General features: G+C 44.0%; 1 protein-coding gene across 3 annotated transcripts in view; it reads left to right on the top strand.

The window, feature by feature from the left end:
• The window catches only part of LOC148042223 (amphoterin-induced protein 2-like), a 35,942-nt gene extending 16,366 nt beyond the window's left edge, over positions 1–19,576 (top strand). The window contains exons 2-5 of one of the 3 annotated variants that reach the window (XR_015695253.1): positions 10,051–10,173; positions 17,598–17,767; positions 18,599–18,740; positions 19,319–19,576. Coding sequence is in view for 1 of the 3 variants with exons in the window: in XM_087703124.1 (XP_087559250.1) it covers positions 10,124–11,665 (1,542 nt within the window). In the remaining 2 variants the exon portion in view is untranslated. Of the gene's footprint in view, positions 1–10,050; positions 12,250–17,597; positions 17,768–18,598; positions 18,741–19,318 lie in introns of those variants that run through there. The other 2 variants (XR_015695252.1, XM_087703124.1) reach the window with 2 other exon arrangements.
• The last annotated feature ends 943 nt before the right edge of the window (positions 19,577–20,519 follow it).

Raw genomic sequence — 20,519 nt, 5'->3', positions numbered from 1 at the left:
TGAAAACTCCACAGTGGCAGTTGACAACTCTCAAGATATAACATACTCAAGCCCTCCAGTGGAAGGGTGTGAGAATGATGAAGAGGGTGAAAATGACCCTATGGTGTATATGCTAATAAAACCCTTCTGGATGCCTGTTATTCTCAGTGCTCAGAGACATTGGACATATGATGCCTTAATTGATCCTGGGAGTACTTGTTGCCTCATAAGTCTAAGTATGGTGAGGGAGCTGGGGATAAAAGTTCAAAACCTGTCCCGTCCCCTATGGTTTGCACAATTAGATGGGTCAGTGTTCCGGGGGGGGGGAGGTGCCAGCTACCCAGATTATGGAGAAAATAAGACTTGAGCTTGGGGAGCACTGGGAGTTAATCCGGTTTATCATAGTACCACAGATGACGGAAACCGTGATACTCAACCTTGCATGGCTGGATAAGTGGTGGCCCCTTATATGGTGGAGGAGTTGTTGTCCGCATATATGGAGTGGATCCTGAACCATCGCCATATGTACAGCTAGGCACGGGAAGATGGCTCACGGGGAATGGTCAGCAGCAGGAGGTAGAGATGATGAAGGGTGTGGACCAGTTAGTAGGGGTCCCAGAGGAGTATGCCAATTTAGTTGAGGTTTTTAGTGAAAAAGAGTGCAATGTCCCCCCCCTCCACATCGTTTTACTGACTGTGCTATAGAAATAGTGCCAGGAGCCAAGCTCCCCAAGCCAAGGATGTACTCTATGACACCCAAAGTCTTAGAGGAGATGAGACAATATATTGACAAGGACTTGGCACGGGTTTTATACAGCCAGCAAGATCCCTATTGCTTCCCCTGTTTTATTCAGAGGGAAAAAAGGACGGTGGTCTGCGTTTATGTCTAGATTTTCGGGGTATAAACGGAGTCCGTGTAGAGCATATGTATCCGCTGCCACTCATAAAGGATATGCTGGCCCATTTAGCCAAAGGAGTGATTTTCACTAAGTTAGATCTGAGGGAGGCTTATTACCATATCAGGTTTCGAGAAGGGGATGAGTGGAAGACAGCTTTTAATTGTCCCCTGGGGAGCTACCAATATCGGGTGATGCTATTCGGGTTACAGGGGGCACTGGTGGTGTTCATGCAGTTAATAAACGAGGTACTGCATGAATATCTCTATAAAGGTGTACTCATTTACCTGGACAATATTTTAATTTACACGAAAACCATGGATCAACACATTAGATTGGCAAGAAAAGTTCTCGCCCAATTGTATGTTAAAGTACTGCATCTAACATACTTCTTGGGGTTTGCCAACTTCTACCGTCAGTTCATACCATCATTCGCCAAGGTGGCTTTACCCCTTACTGATCTATTGAAAATAAGACACCTTGCTGGAAAGTCTCGTCCAAGTCAACACTTACAGTGGAATATGGTTTGAAACGTTGGAAGGAATTGTTCGCACATGAGCCAATATTGAGACATCCTGATCCAGCCTGGAAATTTATAGTGCAGGCAGATGGGAGCAATGCAGCAGTGGGAGCTTTCTTACTCCAACTAAATGAAAAAGGAGAGCTGCAGCCATGTGCCTATACCTCCCGCAAACTGACACAGAACAACAATGGGCTGTATGGGAAAAGAAGGCTTTTGTGGTGCGATGGGCGCTGCTTACGTGGAGACATTTACTCGAGGGGGCTATGGTCTCCTTCAAGGTATGGACTGACCATAAGAACCTGGACGCTCTACAGCAGACATGTCCAAAGTCCGGCCCTGGGGCCAATTGCAGCCCATTTTCAAATTTCGATTGGCCCGCAGTCTCTTCTCCCCACCAGAGTTATTTGTTTAGTCTTTCATAAAATAGTTCATTTGCATTTAGTGTTAATGGTTCAAAGACTGTCAGGCTGAATGGTTGGCCCCACACATTTTCACCTCACCAAATCTGGCCCTCCTTGCAAAAAGTTTGGACACCCCTGCTCTACAGTCTCCCCGGAAGTTGTTGCCCAAGCAGGTACACTGGATACTCTACTTCCATAGGTTTAACTTCCAGCTGAAATATATTCCTGGTGGGTGAAATTTTATTGCAGACGCCTTGTCACGGAAGCCACAATTTAATAGTGATCAAGAGCAGACCATCCAGGTTATGTTTCCCCAGTCGGCAAATATAGCTTTAGTGGCCAGCATTCAATTGCAGAGAGCCTCCAGCTGATATCACATAGTCTATTAGAGATGCATTCCACTAGACCCTTGGTTCCAGGTGAATCAGCAGACTCTAACCAAAAGAGATGGTTTAGCCTGGAAAGGGTCATAAATATATATTCCAACCGAACAAAGGATAGCGTTGTCGTGATGCACGGGTAGCAGGACGTTATGGATTCCTGAAGACACTGCACTTGACAAGCTGGCAGTTTGGGTAACCCAAGATGAAGCGGGATATTGAGGAATATGTTCATGGTTGTAACATTTGTGCAACTATGAAAAGCCGACCGGGAAAGCCTCCTGGCTTGTTACAACAAGTAGCAAAGCCCACCCAGCCCTGGGAAGAAATAACAATGGATTTTGTTGTGGAGCTGCCGGAGAGCAGGGAGAATACCGTTATCTGGACAGTAGTTGATTTGTTCTCGAAATAGGCTCATTTCATCGCCTGCCCAGGGCTCCCGTCAGCTAAAAAGTTGGCCAAACTATTCCTAGCACATATTTACTGGTTACACAGTGTACCTAAACATATAATCTCGGATCCTGGGATACAGTTTACTGCTCAATGTTGGCACAGTTTCCTGAGGGGGGTGGGGTCCTTTCAAGGTTTGAGTTCTGTGTTCCATCCATCTACCAATGGCACAGCAGAGAGGCTAACGCTGCAATAGAACAGTATCTCCGTTGTTATGTGCAATATCAGCAAACTGACTGGGTGGATCTACTGCCATTTGCTGAGGTTGCAATGAGGTTGTATTCTGAATGGGTTTGATTTTATGGCTATACCTGAATGTCCCCAAGCCACTGCTGATCACGGAACCATAAAGGAATGGGTAGACTACATGCACCCAGTGTGAGAAAATGTCCGAAAAGCATTGCAGGTAGCAGCAAAAACTTACAAGAGACACGCCGACAAGAAACATAGTCCACAACCAAAGTTTCAAGTCGGGGATAAGGTAATTTTATCTACCAAGTATATAGACCTTAAAGTGCCCTGCCATAAGCTGGGTCTGAAGTTTATAGGTCCATTCCCAAACGTCAGAGTAATTAATCCGGTAGAACTAAAGCTGCCTCCCGCCCAAACATGTATTTGAGGTCTTCTGTGCTTCCATGCACGGAGCGCACGGAGCCTGTGTGATGCTCCGCTGAGCAGCTGGAGCGTCGCGGAGGCCTCGCAAGAGGTAAGAATGCTTACATGCACTGTGCATGTGGTGGATGCCAGGCCTGTTGCAACTGTACCAGTTGCAATGGGATCTGGAACCCACCACTGATGGCTTCCCTCACAACTCTGCAGGTGTGCCTCCTGGACAACAGCTGCACTTCAGAGCCTACTCTGAAGTAACTTCTACTCGGGTGCAACTGCCTACTCTGATGTAACTCTTCTACTTAGGTGCTGCTGATAGGAAGGAGGCAAGGATGACACTGAATGGGAATGTGGCTGAGGGTGACTAGGGTCATGGTGATTGGTGCTGGTGGTTAGGGGTGTCATCTGGGTGGATGTGTGAGTGGAACTGGGTGGGGTAATGATATACATATATATGGTGATGGTGTTAACTTGGTTAGAACTGACTTGGATTTGCTTACCTTTGTATCATTGTCATTCAGTGCCGGTTAACACTTGATTACCAGAGAGAGATAAAAAATTTGCATCAAACATATTTGTCTCTCTATTGGTTTCTTCCATGTGACTGCCAGAATGTGACAGACTAGGTACTTGTTTATGAGAAAGCAGGCATTTAAACAGAATAATTCTGGTGTACCGATCAGCCACCAGGGCAGAAGCTGGAATGTATGGTTATAGAACTCCCATTTATCATATTTTTCGACATATAAAACGCAGTTTCCCTCCTAAAAGAGGATGTAAATTTGGATGCATCTTATACACCGAATGTAGCCCCGCCCACCTGCTGGCCCCCATACTTAGGCCTCTGCGTCCCAGCAATTTGCCTCCTTGCAGCAAACAGTGAATAACCTGTTTCAGTTTCAACTTCAGCACAGCCTGATTAGCACAAGCAGTTGATTATTGATGAGATCGGCCTCCAGACCATCAACTGTTTCAAATTGCAAGGATTGCCATTGCCTTTTGCCCTCTTTGTGTGCCCCATTTTTGGTCTCTGCATCCCAATTTTGGCCTCTGCGTACACTGTTTTTGGCCTCCACGTGCCCCATTTCTACCCATTCCAATCTCCGCTGCCCAGAATGGGTGGGAAATGGGGTTGCTGGGTGGGTGTAACTGGGTGGTCATGTGACTGGGTAGGCGTGGCTAGGTCATGTGACTAGGTGGGCATGGCCAATTTAACAATCAATTGCACAATTCACACAAATTAAACTTTAATTTGTTTTGCTCCTGGGGCTGTTTTATTTGCTTCTGTTGGCATGCTGTTCTTTTGGTTGCCTTTTCTTTTTACTATATCATTTTTTCAGTTGTTTAGGATTCTAAACAACAACACTTCAAGAAACTAAGTTTTGCAGCAATTCTTCTCAGCCCCAAGGAGCTTGGGAAATCTCTCCTTCCCTCCCTCCCTCTTGCTCTCTCCCTCATTCCCCTCCCCCTCTCTCTCCTGGTGGCAGGGGAGGTGAAAAATGGGCCATTTTTGCCTCCTGGAGCAACTATGTGCCTTGTTTTTCACACATACCCCACCTCAAGAAGCATTCTGCAGGGCACAAAACCCATTTTTTTGGCCTTCTGCACCAACCTGCACCTTGTTTTTCACCCCACCCCCCACTTCCAGAAGCATTCTGCAGGGCAAAAATAGGTAAAAATGGCTCGTTTTTTGGCCAAAACTGGGCCTTTTTTGCCCATTTTTTGGCCTCCTGGTACATCTGTGTTCCCCATTTTTCACCTCACCTGCCTCCAGAATGTATCTACAGGCCAAAATTGTTGGCCTTACCTTTTAATTCCAGCCCACGGGGTTCGAGAAGGGAAGTGCAGCACTCGGCTGAAGGGTGGGCAGAGATTCTGAAAGGGGAGGATGCGGGGGAACCCTTACAGGGAAGGGCTGAGGAATTTGCTCAGTTTCTGTCAGACAAAATCACTCAGATTCAGACGGACCTTGACTCCACTTGAACAGTACCAGCGGAGATGCCGAGGGAGGGCCTTGATCAGATTTATTGGAATGAGTTCCAGCTTGTCACCCCTGAGGAAGTGGACAAGGCCATGGGAGCAATGAGTGCCTCCACCTGTTTACTGGACCCCTGTCCCTCCTGGTTGGTCTAGACCAGCAGGGAGGTAACACGAGGCTGGCTCCAGAGGAACACATCTCTGCAGGAGGGATCTTTCCCACAACCTTTGAAGGAAGCGGTAGTAAGACCCCCTCCTTAAGAAGCCTTCTCTGGACCCAGCTATCCTCAAAAACTATCATCCAGTCTCCAACCTCCCTTTTTGGGGGAAGGTTGTTGAGAAGGTGGTGGCCCTTCAGCTCCGACGGACCTTGGATGGAGCAGATTATCTAGACTCCTTTCAGTCCGGTTTCAGGCCTGGGTACTGACCGATGATCTCTGGCGGGCCAGGGATAGAGGACATTCCTCTATCCTGGTGCTCCTTGACCTCTCAGCGGCCTTCGATACCATCGACCATGGTATCCTTCTGCGACGACTGGAAGAGGTGGGAGTGGGAGCCACTGTTTTATAGTGGTTCTCCTCTTACCTCTCCGGCAGGTCGCAGTCGGTGTTGGTCGGAGGACAGAGGTCGACCCCTAGGCCCCTTAAATATGGGGTGCCGCAGGGCTTGGTCCTGTCCCCCTCCTATTTAATATCTACATGAAGCCACTGGGAGAGATCATTCGCTGGCACAGGATTGGGTGAATAAATCGATCTCTCAGCCAGTCTTGGCAGGCCCTGGTAGGAGCAAAAAGAGCCAGGACATGCACACAAATGTGGCAAAACTCCACTTTAATCCCCACAAATAGGCCGGAGCCTCAGAATGCAATGAGTAGGTAACAAGTTCCTTGTAAAGTCAGCCCTGGGAGCATCTGCCTCTCAGTGCCTTTTCAAGTCTCTGGGCCCCACCCCCTTTCGTCTGGCTACCCATGCCCTTTAGTAGCCACCATCCGGCATTGGGCAGTGTATGTCGAGCCGTCGATGCCCAACTGGTGGCAAAATCCTCGACATTCGAGATGGCCCAGCAGGTGGAAGATGGCTGCTGCGGAGGCCGCCAGGACTGATCCGCTGAGAGCTGGGTGGTGCGGCCTTATTGTTGGGAATAGTCCAGCAGCCGGCATGTGGCTGCTGCAGAAGGCCACTGGGACCAGTTAGCTGAGCAGCGCAGATCTGATGGCCATGCGGCATCATCAAAGGTAGGCCCATCACCAGTGACCTGCTGCCTCCTTGTTGCCTCAGGTATGGCAAGTCCTCAGGCCGAGGTTCAACAGGCAGCTCCCCTCTATCAGGAATCCACCTGGAAGACAGGAGACAGAGGTGTTAGATAAGGCTCTATGACAGTGATGGCGAACCTTTTGTGGCTCACATGCCAAAAACGGGGGGAGCACGGGTGGGCATGTGTGGGCGTGCCACACCCATAATGCTATGCGCACGACCCCAGCATGCATGCATGCACAACCAGTGCTCCCCCCCATTTTTTGCATGCTTTTTTTCACCTTCCCCAAGCTCCAGAGGCTTTATAGGAGCCTGGGGAGGGCTAAAACAGCCTCCCTCACCTTCCCAGAGACCCTCCAGAGGCTTCAGGAGCTTCCCTGAAGCCTCTGTAGTGTAAAAAACTGGCCCTATGGGCAAACCAGAAGTTTGGGAACAGACTTCTGGTTTTCTCGTAAGGCCGGTTTTAGCCATCCGGAGCCTTCAGGGGCCTTCAGGAGGATTCCCTGAAGGCTCCGGAGGACAAAAAACAACCCTATGAGCAAACCAGAAGTCACATCTGAAAATCATAGGCCGAAAATCAGCCGGCCACCACATACATGCGCTGGAGCTGACAGGGCAACGCTTTGCGTGCCCTCAGAAATGACTGCATGTTACCTGTGGCATGTGTGCCATAGGTTCGCCATCACGGTGATAGTGTGTGTTTGTATGCGTAATTGTATACATAAAATTTACCTATTTATAACTAATTTACAATATATTAGAAATACATATGATATATGGCATTTTTAAATCCCTAACTTTTTCATCGGTATTATATTAATTTATTCTTTTCATGTTATCTTTTGTACTTGTCTATATTTTTTCTTTAAACTGTCCAATTTTTTTGAAAAAGGAAACTGGCATGAGATTTTATGAAAGAATAGTGTCCGTATGAGATATTTAAATTTATTTATTTGCTGTCACCAGACACTTACCTATAGAATTTTTGTAGACTACCTGTGATTCCTAGATCAAAGATTAGAAACCACTGACATAGGGTATGATAACAAGTATAGTAATTTGGGCCTTGAAATGTGCTAGCCTAAATTATAATTCCAAAAGTGTCTATGAGGTCTGCTGGCTGGGAATTCTGGGATTTGCTGTTCCACTTGAACTACATAAAAATGGAGAAGAAAAGAAGATCATATCTTCCAAAAGTGATCTGCTTATTGCCAAATTAATAAAACCTGCTTTCATAGCAACTGGATTTTACCACTAGTACAAACATTTGAATTTGGTTTATGTGAGAGTTGGCTACCTTTCCAGGATGTGCATTAGTGGATCGAGCACTACAACTTTTTTATGGTTGGCATTTCAAACACCAAGTCCACACGTTTGATCCAGTTGACCCGTATCTGAGACACCACATTAATGCTTTCCTTCTATATGAATGCAACCATTTCTGTCGTCATGAGGTATATTTCCTCATATTAGCATGTCCAATGTAAACTTCTAGCATTGTTAGTAAGTTAATATTGATGAATAAGGGAGTTGCTTAGTGAGGACAAGCTGTATAATGATTTTCTGCCTATTTTTCCATGTGAGTGAAGGATGGGCATAAAGGAAAAAATAGTGATAATAAACTTTTTAAATGTAATTGCTATTTTAAAAGATTAATGATAAATGCAATACAAATATTAAAAAAGAAACAGGGAAATACAGAAGAATAGTGAATGTGAAAGTAGAGAAAGAAAGTAGAGAAAGAAAAAACAGAAGAAAAGATTTTAAAGAAGTAGCTTCCAATCTTCTTGACTATGGCTATAAATGCATTTATATTTTACCTCTCTCTCTAAGGATACATCATAATTTCTATCTTCCATAAGCTTTCCTTTTTAATTGACCAGCTCATAAATCACAAGTTCTTTTTATTTTTTTAGAAAAAAAAATCCATAAAGGTTTTCCAATCACTAATAAATGTAATAGTTGATCTTTTCTAAGCCTGTAAGTTAATTTTGTCATCGTCCTTACTTTTATCATCTTCATCAACCATTCTTCTATTGTGGATATTTCAAAGTCTTTTCATTTTTGTGCATATAATAGTCTTGCAGCAGTGATAATACAGTGGTACCTTGGTATTCAATTGCTTTGAAATTCATCAAATTTGGTACTCAATGCATTTTGTCCGGTACTCATTGTTTATTTGGTACTCAATGCAAAAGCTAGAACTTGTCTGTGTCAGCTGCCTTGGCTCTCTACATTATTCCTTACAGGAAAAAATTGTTTGCTACTCCTTGTTTTTAGTACTCAACACGCCTGCCAGAACCAATTAATGATGAGTACCAAGATACCACTAGATATAAAAATATTTATCTGTGGCTCTTTTTTAGTTGTCTGTCCATTAATCCCAACAAGAAGAGGTGATCTTATAATATGTTTCCCGGAAATATGACAGGGTCTTATTTTCTTTTGTCCCACGAAATATGGCCTTGGGTTTATTATCAGAGAGGGCTTATTGTTTTGGGGTTGCCGGGTGGCTGCTCCCTTGCATGTGGATTCCTGAAGAGCCGAGCACAGCCTCCTCAGGAGCGAAACAGCCATGTGGTAACAATGCTCACGAGCAGCCACACGGCAAATCCCCTCTCCAGCCGGGCAGAGTGCCATTCACTGACCTAGGGGGGCATCACTAAGGCGCCAAGTCATGTGGTGCTTTCCCCGACACCCAGCTCCTGCGGCTTGGCACATTCGGGATACCCCCTAGGTCAGGGCATATAGCTGTGCCCGGCTGGAGAGTGGGATTGCGCGAGCGCCTGTTCTGCCCCCAGCCTCACCAAGCCCTTGCGCAGCTCTCCTAGGGCACCGCCACTGGCCGCCACCACCCACTGCCACCACTTCCAAACTCCGAGCATAACTTCCAAACTCCAAAACTCGGGGACGAGTCTTCCAGCATCGGCCGCTCTAGGAGTGCTCTCTATGGTGGGCCGGCTGCTGGACAGAGAGTCTTCCAGCAACTGGCCCACCATAGAGAACACTCCTACAGTGGCCGATGCTGGAAGACTCGGCCCCGAGATTTGGAGTTTGGAAGTTATGCTTAGAGTGTGGCGGTGGCGGGCGGCGGTGGTCAGCGGCGGTGCCCAGGGAGAGCTGCTCGTTACCATGGTTACCTCATGGCTGCTTCGCCCCTGAGGCTGTGCCTGGCTCTTCGGGAGCCCGCTCACAAGGGAGCAGCCACCCGGCAACTCCCCCCTCCAGCTAGGCAGAACGCCACTCCCCAACCTAGTGGTATCCCAAAGGCGCCAAGCAGCGTGAGTGCCTTTCCCCCTCCCTCCCGGTTCCTGCGGCTTGGCACCTTCGGGATACCACTAGGTCAGTGAGCGGTGCTCTGCCTGGCCAGAGGGAGGGTTTATTTTCAGGGGTGGGCTTATATTTTTGCCCACACGAAAAATATGGCAAGGAGTTAGTTTCGGGACAGGTCATATTTTCGGGAAAACACGGTATCTATGAGCAACTTCATTTTGGATGAATATGGTAAAATGTTGAATGTTTTTATATCTTAATATCCTTTTTTTAAAAAAAGTGTATCTCTCTCCCTTTCTGTTTTAACAGTGATTGGTACAAAGGGACTTACATGCCTAAAGGAAGAAAGGAAGGAAAATTAGAAGACGGCTAAAACACAGTCATGTCTTCTGTTTGGCACACTATTCCCCCTCTTCATGGGAACTACAAGAGGTTGGGTTTCCTTTTAATTTTCAGTGTAAGTGTATGTTGTAGTGCCTCTTTAATGTGCCCCACCACTTGCATCTGTGCCAGTGACATTATGAGTTGCACCAGCAGAAACCTCTCAAGGGTGCCATCAACTCTTTACAAGCACATAAAAAGACTGGATATGAGTCATAACAAAATTGGGATTTTGGATCAAGACTGGATACCCATGCTGCTTGAGAAGTTGAATACCCTCATCCTCAATCATAACAACATTTTTAGTATTTCTATTGGGAGCTTCTCAGTTGTTCCAAATGTCAAGTACCTAGACCTGTCATCCAACAATTTGAAGTCATTGGGCAGTCCTATATTTCAAGAACTGAGAATGCTGGAGGTTCTGTTGCTTTATAACAATCATATTGCACAAGTTGATTCTGCTGCTTTTGGAGGAATTCATATGCTGCAAAAACTGTATTTAAGTTACAACTCTCTCACACGCTTCCCAATTGAACTCTATACTGGGAAATACAAGCTCTCCGAACTTGTATTCTTAGATCTTTCTTATAATCAGATCCAGTCAATACCAGTTAATGGCATAAGACTAGTACCAGCCCGACACTTAAGTGGAATCTATCTTCATGGGAACCCATTTCATTGTGACTGCATACTTTATTCTATGCTGAACTTGTGGTACCTTCGACATTTTACTTCAGTGGAAAACTTCAAGACTGAATATACATGCAATAAAGATTCCCAAAAACTGCCTTTATTGCAGAACAATTATTTAAATTGTTCAGAAAGCACCATTAATGGTTCTTTCCATGCCTTTGGTTTTATTCAGGAAGCACAAATTGGTGAGCGAATTATAGTACCCTGTGATACCAAAATCAGTGATGCTGGGACTAGTTTTATTTGGATCAGACCAGATAATCAAGTATTAGAGCCAGGAAAGATAACTGAACAGTTCAAAGTATTTCATAATGGGAGCCTGGAAATAGATGATGCTCAGTATGAAGACGCTGGACTTTATTCCTGCATTGCAATGAATAAGAAAAGATTACTGAATGAAACAATTGAAGTAAGAATAAATGTCAGCAATTTTACAGTGGACAAATCTTACTCACATGAAACATTTAACACTGCTTTTACAACGCTTGCAGCTTGTGTAGCTAGTATTATTTTGGTACTTCTTTACCTCTACTTGACGCCCTGCCCTTGTAAGTGTAAATCAAAGAAAAGGAAAAGGCAATTAAACCAAAATAGCACATCTCATGCATCCATACTAACCTCCAACACACTCCTCAATCTTCCATTAGATGAGAAGAAAGCTAGCAGTGGCAAAAGGGTGGTGTTTCTTGAACCTGTGAAGGAACCTAAACCAGGTCAAAATGGGAAAATCAGAATATTTCCCAATGAGACTGTAATTACTGAAAGCATCCTGAAAACACCCCGAACAAAATCAGACTCGGTTTCTACAAACTCAGCATTCTCAGACATGCATTTCATGCCATCATCTTAAGTGTTCCTCCTGCACTAATGCCATAAATCCTATCAGCAGCAGCCACAGCTTTATCCAATATTGAAAGAAAAGTCATGGAAAACCTCTGATTTTTTTAAGAAAACGGAAATCTTGAAGGTTGAAATTAATTGCTGTTATCTTCTTGTTCCTTCTCAGTGGGAAGAACATGTGTTAATCTTACAACATTCAGGAGGAGCTCGTTGTTATATGACAGGAGTAGCAGAGTAAGATGGTATACCTTGTATTCTTTCTAATATTTCCTCTGAAATGAATTAGGAGGTAGCCTTATGAAGGAACTTATCTGATCATTGTCCTCATTCAGTGGAAGAAAGCTTACACAGTAGAAATCCCATTGGCTTTAGGCCCTAGGTGTTTCACTGTATAGAATCAGTGGGATTGTATTATCAGACTTTGAATCAAGTATGTCTTACAGTGTTTATAGAAGAACAAAATAGCCATTTATTCAATTTCTGTTCATTGCCTTGAGAAATATATTTATAAATAAATTTATATAATCCAGAGCATTCCCAAATAATGTTTAATGTTTAGATTTATTTCAAAACTGGACAGGGATAAGGGTTTTTTTGTAATGAATTTTAAAATCTAGGAATGTAATGTATGGTAAATCTAGAAAGAGATAACCCCCCAAAATGATAACTTTTACAGAACTCATACTGACCAGAGATATGATTATTAAACCAATTAAGCCTTGAAGGTCTGTATTTCAGAAGGATATCACTTTAATCTTGTTAAGAAACCCATAGTCTAAAAGTATTTAAGAAGTACTATTTTTCCATCTACTGTATGGTGAGCAGAGAGGTGCACTATTGGAATGTCTGTCTTTACAGGTCTTAAAGGGATAAGAGCCATGATACTGTAGAAGTATATTCAGCCTATTTGTTTGGATTAAAATTTATGTATGTGTGTGTCTGGACTGAGCAGAAAATGTCTACAAAAAGAATGCATAGAATTAGTTTTGTAAAATTATTGAAATGTGCAATTAGATATTTTATATACGTTCCACTGCACTTTGACTATTTTTGATGACCTATTCAGAGCCATAATCCAAACTGTTGATCCCAAGATAAATGTTGCTTTCACATCAATGGCATGAATACCTAGACTTTACCTTCTGTAGAACCTAGAACTCCAGTTTGAATTTGATTTTTAGAGCTTTATTTGAAAAATTCAAACTAGTTAAGCTAATTCTGTTTGTCATTGTTTAATGTGTAACTATCAAAGCAACAATTCATGAAGCTTCCATCTTGTGACGTTTTGATATAAAATTGACATGTCATAATTTCAGGATGATCTATTCCATTAGAAAGCTGGAACTTTGTACAAGTCTGATATATTTTAGCATAGTTTTGTGTTAATAAATGAAATACGAAAAACAATAAGTTATTTGCAAATATTACTTATTTTGCATAGCATTGTTTGTCCCATTTGGGTTTCTGTCAAATTAGTAGACTGCAGTAACATGCAACATAGATTACAATTTCTTGGTTTTCTCCGCTCGCTGTCAGCTGCAACCTTCAATCAGAATAGAGCTGGAAGGTCTTTAATCCAGTCCCCTGCTCAAACAGGAGACCCTATACAATTTCAAATAGATGGCTGTCTACTCTTTTCTTAAAAATCTCCAGTCATGAACCACCTACAACTTCTGAAGGCAAGCTGTTCCACTGGTTAATTGTCCTTACTGTTAGGATGTTGTTGCTTCTCTCCTTGATTAGTTGTTGCTTCTCTCCTTGATTAGTTTCCATCCATTGTTTCTTGTCTTGCCTTCTAGTGCTTTGGAAAATATTTTGATCCTCTTCTTTGTGGCAGCCCCTCAAATACTGGAATACTGCTATCATGTCACCCCTAGTCCTTCTTTTCTCTAGACTGGCCATACCCAATTCCTGCATCTGTTCTTATATGTTTTTGTCTTCAGGCTCATAATTATCATAGTTGCTTTCTTTGCACCTTTTCCAAAGTCTCAACCTCTTTTTGAAATGCGGTGACCAAAACTAGGAGGTGTGGTCTTACTAAGGGTTTATAAAGTGGTACTAATACTTCAAGTGATTTTGATTCTATGCCTTTGTTTATACAACCAAGGATTGTATTAGCTTTTGTGGCTGCTGCTGCACCTGCTGGCTCATGTTTAAGTGATTGTTCACTAGGATTCCAAGAACTGTGGTGGCACAGTGGTTAGAATGTAGTACTGCAGACTACTTCTCCTGATCAGTGGCTGCCAGCAGTTTGGCAGTTCAGGTCTCACCAGCTGAAGGTTGACTCAGCCTTCCCATCCTTCTGAGGTTGGTAAAATGAGGACCCAGATTGTTAGGGGCAATATGCTGACTCTGTAAACCACTTAGAGAGGGCTGTAAAGCACTGTGAAGTGGTATATGTCTAAGTGCTATTGCTAGTGCTATCCCTCTCACAGTTACTGTTTTTGAGCCAGGTTATGCCTCTAGTTTGGTTTTTCCTGCCTAGGTGTAAAAACTTGCTTTTCTCCACATTAAATTACATGTTATTGGATTGGGCCCATTGTTCAAGTCTTTGTTCATTCTGAACCTTTGCTTTCCTGACCTCATCTTTGCAGATTTGGGCTATTTGCTGATATTCTGCCTTAGTTATGTGTCCCATTTTCCATTTTTTGTACTTATCCTTTTTGTCTTTCAGTTTATCAGAGAGATCTTTGTGCAACCATGCTGGTTTCTTCTTGGGTTTCTTGTTTTTCTTTTTTAGTGGTATTGTGTTGGACTGGGATTTTATGATAATATTTTTCAGTTTCCCATGCTTCTTGAGTTATTTTCTCCTTTAGGATTTTTATCCATGGATTTTTTTCTTAGTCTTCCTCTGAGTTTGTTAAAATCAGCTGTTTTAAAGTATGACAGTAATTGGATTATATTCTATTGCTTGTGTTTGCATTATATTGAATTCCAGAATGATATAGTCACTGACGCAATTTCATCTCCCTCTAAAAAAACAACAACAACCCAGCAGCTCTGCTCTGCTGGGAAACTTGATCATTGCCTCGGACTTGCAACATCTGGTAAAACAAATAAGTACTTTTCCAACAACCTGTAAAATCCAAGGCATTGTGCTTTCATAAAGGAGGAAAATGATGGTGATGGCAAAGTCTGGAGCAGGAGTCCTGGAGTGAGGAGGAGTGCTGGAGGAGTAACAACCCCCCAAAAAAAACCTTGGTCCAACTGGCCCGGCTTGTAGCACCTCATAAGGGCCTCTTTTCCAGGGTTGCAGGAGAAGACGGTCAATGGTTTTGAAGGTGGAAGTGCACTCTACGCCCCAATGGCAGATAAAGTGGCGGAACCATCTTCTAGGAGAAAGGAAACTCTGATTACAAACTTCCACTGCCTTGTGGCTATTGGAAAAGGCTTCAGGAGTCAGCCTCTAGGCAAAATCCGGAGCCGGAGTTCTGGAAGCAGTTCGTGACTGTGTACAACCATGTTCTGGTAACTCCTGCGACACAGCTGGAACCAATCGTATTGGCTCTGCCATTCCACTGGACTATTTCAGTGACGTGGAGAGTGGGGATCTGCTGCTTGGGTAACAGTCTATCCTTCATATCAATCTACCCAGGCCTCGTGCTCTGGAGAGGACACTCCAACTTTGCATACACCATTAAAACAATATGGAAAGGGGCAGTTACTGGTTATAAGTCTTTGCTTGATTGGCGTAGAGTGTGACGCCAGGGGCCACTTTCGACAGGAGAGGTCGCCCGCTACCGCCCGCCTTATGCTGGCCAGCCCCCAACCAGTAAGGTGCTTCCTCACCATGGTCTATTACCTCACAGGGTGTATATGGAGTTTAGGGTCAAAACCGACAAACAGATTGATAACTTTGCACCATGCAACAACCATAAGAAAACTTCAGCCCTAAAGTTGGGCACTTGGAATGTTCAGACAATGACTCCCGGCCTTTCTGATGATTTGCAAGAAATAGGTCACATACGTAAGACAGCTGTCATTGACATGAAGCTGAGACTGCAAATGGACATCATTGCCCTTCAAGAGACGAGGCTGTCAGACTCAGGATCTGTTAAGGATCTGTTGAGAAACTTTTTGTTTCTCAAATGAGATTAGGGAATATGGGGTTGACTTTGCGGTCAGAAACACCCTACTAGGACTCATTACTCCACCTGCTGCAGGAAGTGAACGAATTCTCTCCTTGCAGCTCCTCTCATCAGCAGGGCTGGTTACTCTTATTAGTGCATATGCACCGACATTATCCTTTTCAGTAGAATCTAAAGACAAATTCTATGACCATCTGGCTGCTACTATCAAGAAAATCCCTGAGAAAGAACCACTGTTTATCCTTGGCGATTTTAATGCCAGAGTTGGAGATGATTATAGTTCTTGGCCTACTTGTTTAGGTCAGATTGGCGTAGGGAAGATGAGTGAAAATGGCTAACACCTGCTGGAATTTTGCTGCTACTATGGTCTTTGCGTTAGAAATACATTCTTTAAAACAAAGCCTCAATACAGAGTCCCTTGGAGAAATCCAAGATTGGAGCACTGGAACCAGCTCGACTTGATTCTTACCAGACGCTCTAACGTTCCCAGTAGTATAATCACACGCAGCTATCAGGGTGCTGATACAGACCACTCCTTGGTGTGCAGCAGAATAAAACTGCAAACAAAGAGACTGTATCACTCGAAGAAGGAAGGAAAGCCACGAATCGATAACAGCAAGACCCGCAATCAGGGCAAAGTGCAGGAATTTGCACAAGCACTGGTGGAAACTCTTCCAGGCTCAGCTGAAGCAAATGCATCTGAAAGATGGGAATATTTCAAGAATGCTGTTTATAACACTGCCTTGTCAGTATTTGGAAGGAGAACAGAAAGAAAGCAGATTGGTTTGAAGCCCATTCGGGGCAGCTGATGCCAGCCATCGAGGAAAAAAGGAGAGCACTTATTGCATATAAAACCTGTTCCAGTGAGCTCAATCTACAGGTTCTGCGAGCTGCTCATAGCAAAGTCCAACAGGCCATCAGGAGATATGCTAATGATTATTGGCTGCAGCTTTGCTCTCAGATCCAGACAGCAGCTGACAAAGGCGACCTCAAGGGGATGTATGATGGCATCAAGCAGGCCTTAATTCCAACACAGAAGAAATCTGCCCCTCTGAAGTCTGCTACAGGTGAGGTTATCCAGGACTGAACACAGCAGATGGCACACTGGGTGCAGCACTACTCTGAGTTATATTCCAGAGAAAATGTGATAACTGAAGAAGCATTAAATAACATTGAGTTATGTTGCCTGTCTTGGAGGATCTTGACAATGAACCAATCTTAGAAGAGCTAAATGTGGCCCTGGATTCCCTTGCCTCAGGCAAGGCACCTGGAAAAGATAACATCCCTGCCGAAGTTCTGAAGTGCTGCAAAGAGAACATCCCCACTGAACTGCATGAAATATTCTGTCTTTGTTGGAGGGAAGGTAGAGTACTGCAGGACATAAAGGATGCAAATATTGTCACATTGTATAAGAACAAAGGAGACAGGGGTGACTGTAATTACTACCGCGGATCTCTCTTCTTAGTGTTGTGGGGAAGCTGCTTGCCCATGTCATACTGAAGAGGTTCCAGGTGCTTGCAGAGAGTGTCTATCCAGAATCACAGTGTTGATTCCGAGCCAACAGGTCCACAACTGACATGGTATTTTCCCTTAGACAGCTGCAGGAGAAATGCAGGGAACAAAGACAGCCACTTTTCATAGCCTTCATAGATCTTACGAAGGCTTTTGACTTGCTTAGTAGAGACAGCCTTTATAAAATTCTCCCCAAGATTGGATGTCCACCTCAGCTCCTCAACATCATCAGGTCCTTTCATGAGGAAATGAAGGGCAGTGTAGATTTGATGGCTTAACATCAGATTCTTTTGACATTCGAAGTGGAGTGAATGCTGCTTCTTTGTGCTGCGTGCTTTCCAGATGGAACTTAGAGGAAAGTGACAACTCATAGCTGTTAAATTGCACAAGAGACGCTTTCTCTCCCAGTAAGAGCAGCAGCGGAGAGAAGCAGCTGTGGTCCCTGGAGCATCTCAGTGAGCGACCAAGCCTCGGCAAGGGACTGCTGCAAGATCTCTGCTGCAGCACTTTAGGTAAGAACTGCCAGTAGTTTGAGGCCAGAGAGGGGTGGTGGCATGCGGGTGGAGGCCTGAGATAAGGCTGGAGCTGGGGAATGGCATGTTTCCTGACCTGCCCAAGGCAGGCAGTGAGTGGGCAGAGGCTCCGGGGCAAGGCTGGAGCTGGGTAATGGTGTGTTCCCTGACCTGCCTGAGGTGGGCAGAGGCTCCTGGGCAAGACTGGAGCCAGGGAATGGTATGTTCCCCAATTCGGCTGAGGAGGGCGGTGAGTGTGTGGAGGCTCCAGGGCAAGGCCAGAGCTCTGGAATGGTGTGTCTATCAGCTCCATGGGGCTCTGGCGGCTCAGGGCTGCCATAGCGAGAGGGAATGCAGTGGGAACACTACAAATTGCTTGGGAGTCTCCTCTGATGCTGGCAGCCATTTTGGAAAGCCTCAACCCGACAGCATGTAGCGGACGGCGTAGCGGATATCAGTCAGCTGGGAGGTGGCCAGGATACCGAGCGCTGCCTTTGCAATCAGAATGAAGACAGCTAGGAGGCAGTCTGGTGGCTGCTAACTCATGCAGTGTTAGGAACTGTGGAGGACTGACTCCGGCAGCTTTACCACCCCAGATATCAACATGCAGGAGGTGCTGTGAGCGTTGGATGCTTGTGGGGGGGGATGAGCTTCCAGGTTATAGGTGGCGCAGCTGGGGAAATTGGAGCCAAGGGGGTTTCATTTGGAGAGAGTCTTATTGGAGTCACAGGAGTGTAATTTGAATAAAGCTTTATAAGGTGGTGGGGAGCACAGAGCAGTAGCTCTAACAATTTTCCTTCATTTGTATTTGCAACTTGGTGGTCAATTCAGGCGGGCATGGATTAAACAGAGTTTTGATCGTCATTACTGTTCAGAATCTCTGCTGGCCATCCAGAACCTGACAATGTCCCTGGGTCCTGACCTAAGGCGAAGGGTGAGCGGGGAGCATGCTGACCTTTGGTGAGCAGAGCAGGTGAGGCACGGAAATTAGCTGGATGGTCTGGACCGTGTGGAAAAGGGAAGTTAATATATAAGGCAGGCAGGGTGGGCAAGGCTAGCCAATGGTCAATTTTACCGGTTCTCCAAACTGCACAAAATCATAACAAGCTGTTCGCCCGAACCGGTCCAAACCAACTGAATCCCACCCCTGGCCTTGGGTATGTTTCTTATATCTCCTACATTGTAACTGGGATTTTCATCCTTTCATCATTGGAAATAGGTTCTAAAGGTCATAAAGAATCCCCCTCTCCCAATCTTAATTTAAAGTCCTTTTGATGGCAGAGGGCGAGAGGAGGCCGTTGCAGCCAAAAACAGAGGCTGGGAGGGCCATGTGTATCTTCCCAAAGCTCCTTTTTTGTTGGTAAAGGCACTGTGGGCTGGTTCTTTGCTTTTTCTAGGGCAGCCCTGCGGGCCATATCAAAATACCCGGCAGGCCGGATCTGGGCCCCGGGCCTTGAGTTTGACACCCCTGGTGTAGATGTATAGATGAAAACAACTTTTAAGAAGTTTTCTATCAAAATATTGATAATGTATTGTTACTTTTCCTTGCAGGTAAGCCATAAGTCTATTCTCCTTAGTCCCACATCTCCAGAATTTGAAAACCTCCATGATGATGATCACAACAGCACAATAAAAAACCTGCTTTCTCCATGTGTGAATGTTGACACATGTACAGATATGTTGTATGAGAACTTCAGTAACACTGCCACAACCATCAGCTTGTCTTTTATTTTTAATTATTCTTACAAATATTGCTGTCTACTATATCTGTTCTGAAATATGAAAGAATGTTAACTGGTCTCTCTTGGTCTACACTTAATAAAGTTGTGGCTATCTTAGTTTTACTATTCAATTATTGTTGATATCCTAGTTTTTTTTTCCTTTTGTACAAAGCCTTGAAGCCCTTACTTGCTACTATGTAAGTTCAGGGACATTCAGTCCTTACAGAAATGATTTAGAATGTCCAAACCTAAAATGCTGTTTCTCTGTAGTTAATGTAAATTAAATTATGTCCTCTTAAGCAAAGGAGAAGCAGAGCAGTTTACCCTGCTGAGAACTTGTATTTGTAAGAGTTATATGTGCAATAGGGCAGTTTACAAATCTATGGTAAATATAAGTCTAAAGCTGTCTATACCTTTACATTCCATGTGACTTTCCTGTCGTCTTGGTTCAACAATAAAGTATCTTGAAACAAATATTCGAATCCCTGTGTCTTTGATTTTGTAAGTGACCAATTAATAACCAATTAAATTAAAAATGAAATGAAGTAAAATGAACCTTTAATAATTATGTACTGCTTTATTCCTTTTGTTCTGTGCATATTTATTCATTTGACTATGAATGAATAGGGAGAAGCAAAACTTCTACAAAACATTCTGCAACTGACATCACACATTGTGCTAAGCCATGGTTTAATCATAGTTTGCTCAACCATGCGTTACTGCATAACCCCTATTAGCTGAGATCAGAAATGCTAAGACAACACAAGATACATTACCGAATAGCATAATATACTGTATGTAATGGATATGATCAAAGTATAGTGTATAAGACCTCTAAGAGTATATTAGGTCACCATTTTATCTTCAAAAGTTTCAAATGTGCAGAAGAAAGAACCAGTTTTGCTCTATTGCAATGAATGTTTAATGTCAACAAAGTGATTTTAACTAATTTGGTGTAATGGTCAGCATTAACCATCTATTCTGGCTTTCCATGAGAATTGTAAATAAAGCAAGATAACAGATCAATGTGG

The sequence above is a fragment of the Thamnophis sirtalis genome, unplaced genomic scaffold, assembly GCF_051295495.1.
Source record: "Thamnophis sirtalis isolate CommonGarterSnake01/CBP01778 unplaced genomic scaffold, rThaSir2_p1.2 scaffold_24, whole genome shotgun sequence".
In the NCBI taxonomy this organism is placed as follows: domain Eukaryota; kingdom Metazoa; phylum Chordata; class Lepidosauria; order Squamata; family Natricidae; genus Thamnophis; species Thamnophis sirtalis.
The sequence above is the reverse complement of the archived record's forward strand: the minus strand, read 5'-3'. Positions and strand labels throughout refer to the sequence as shown.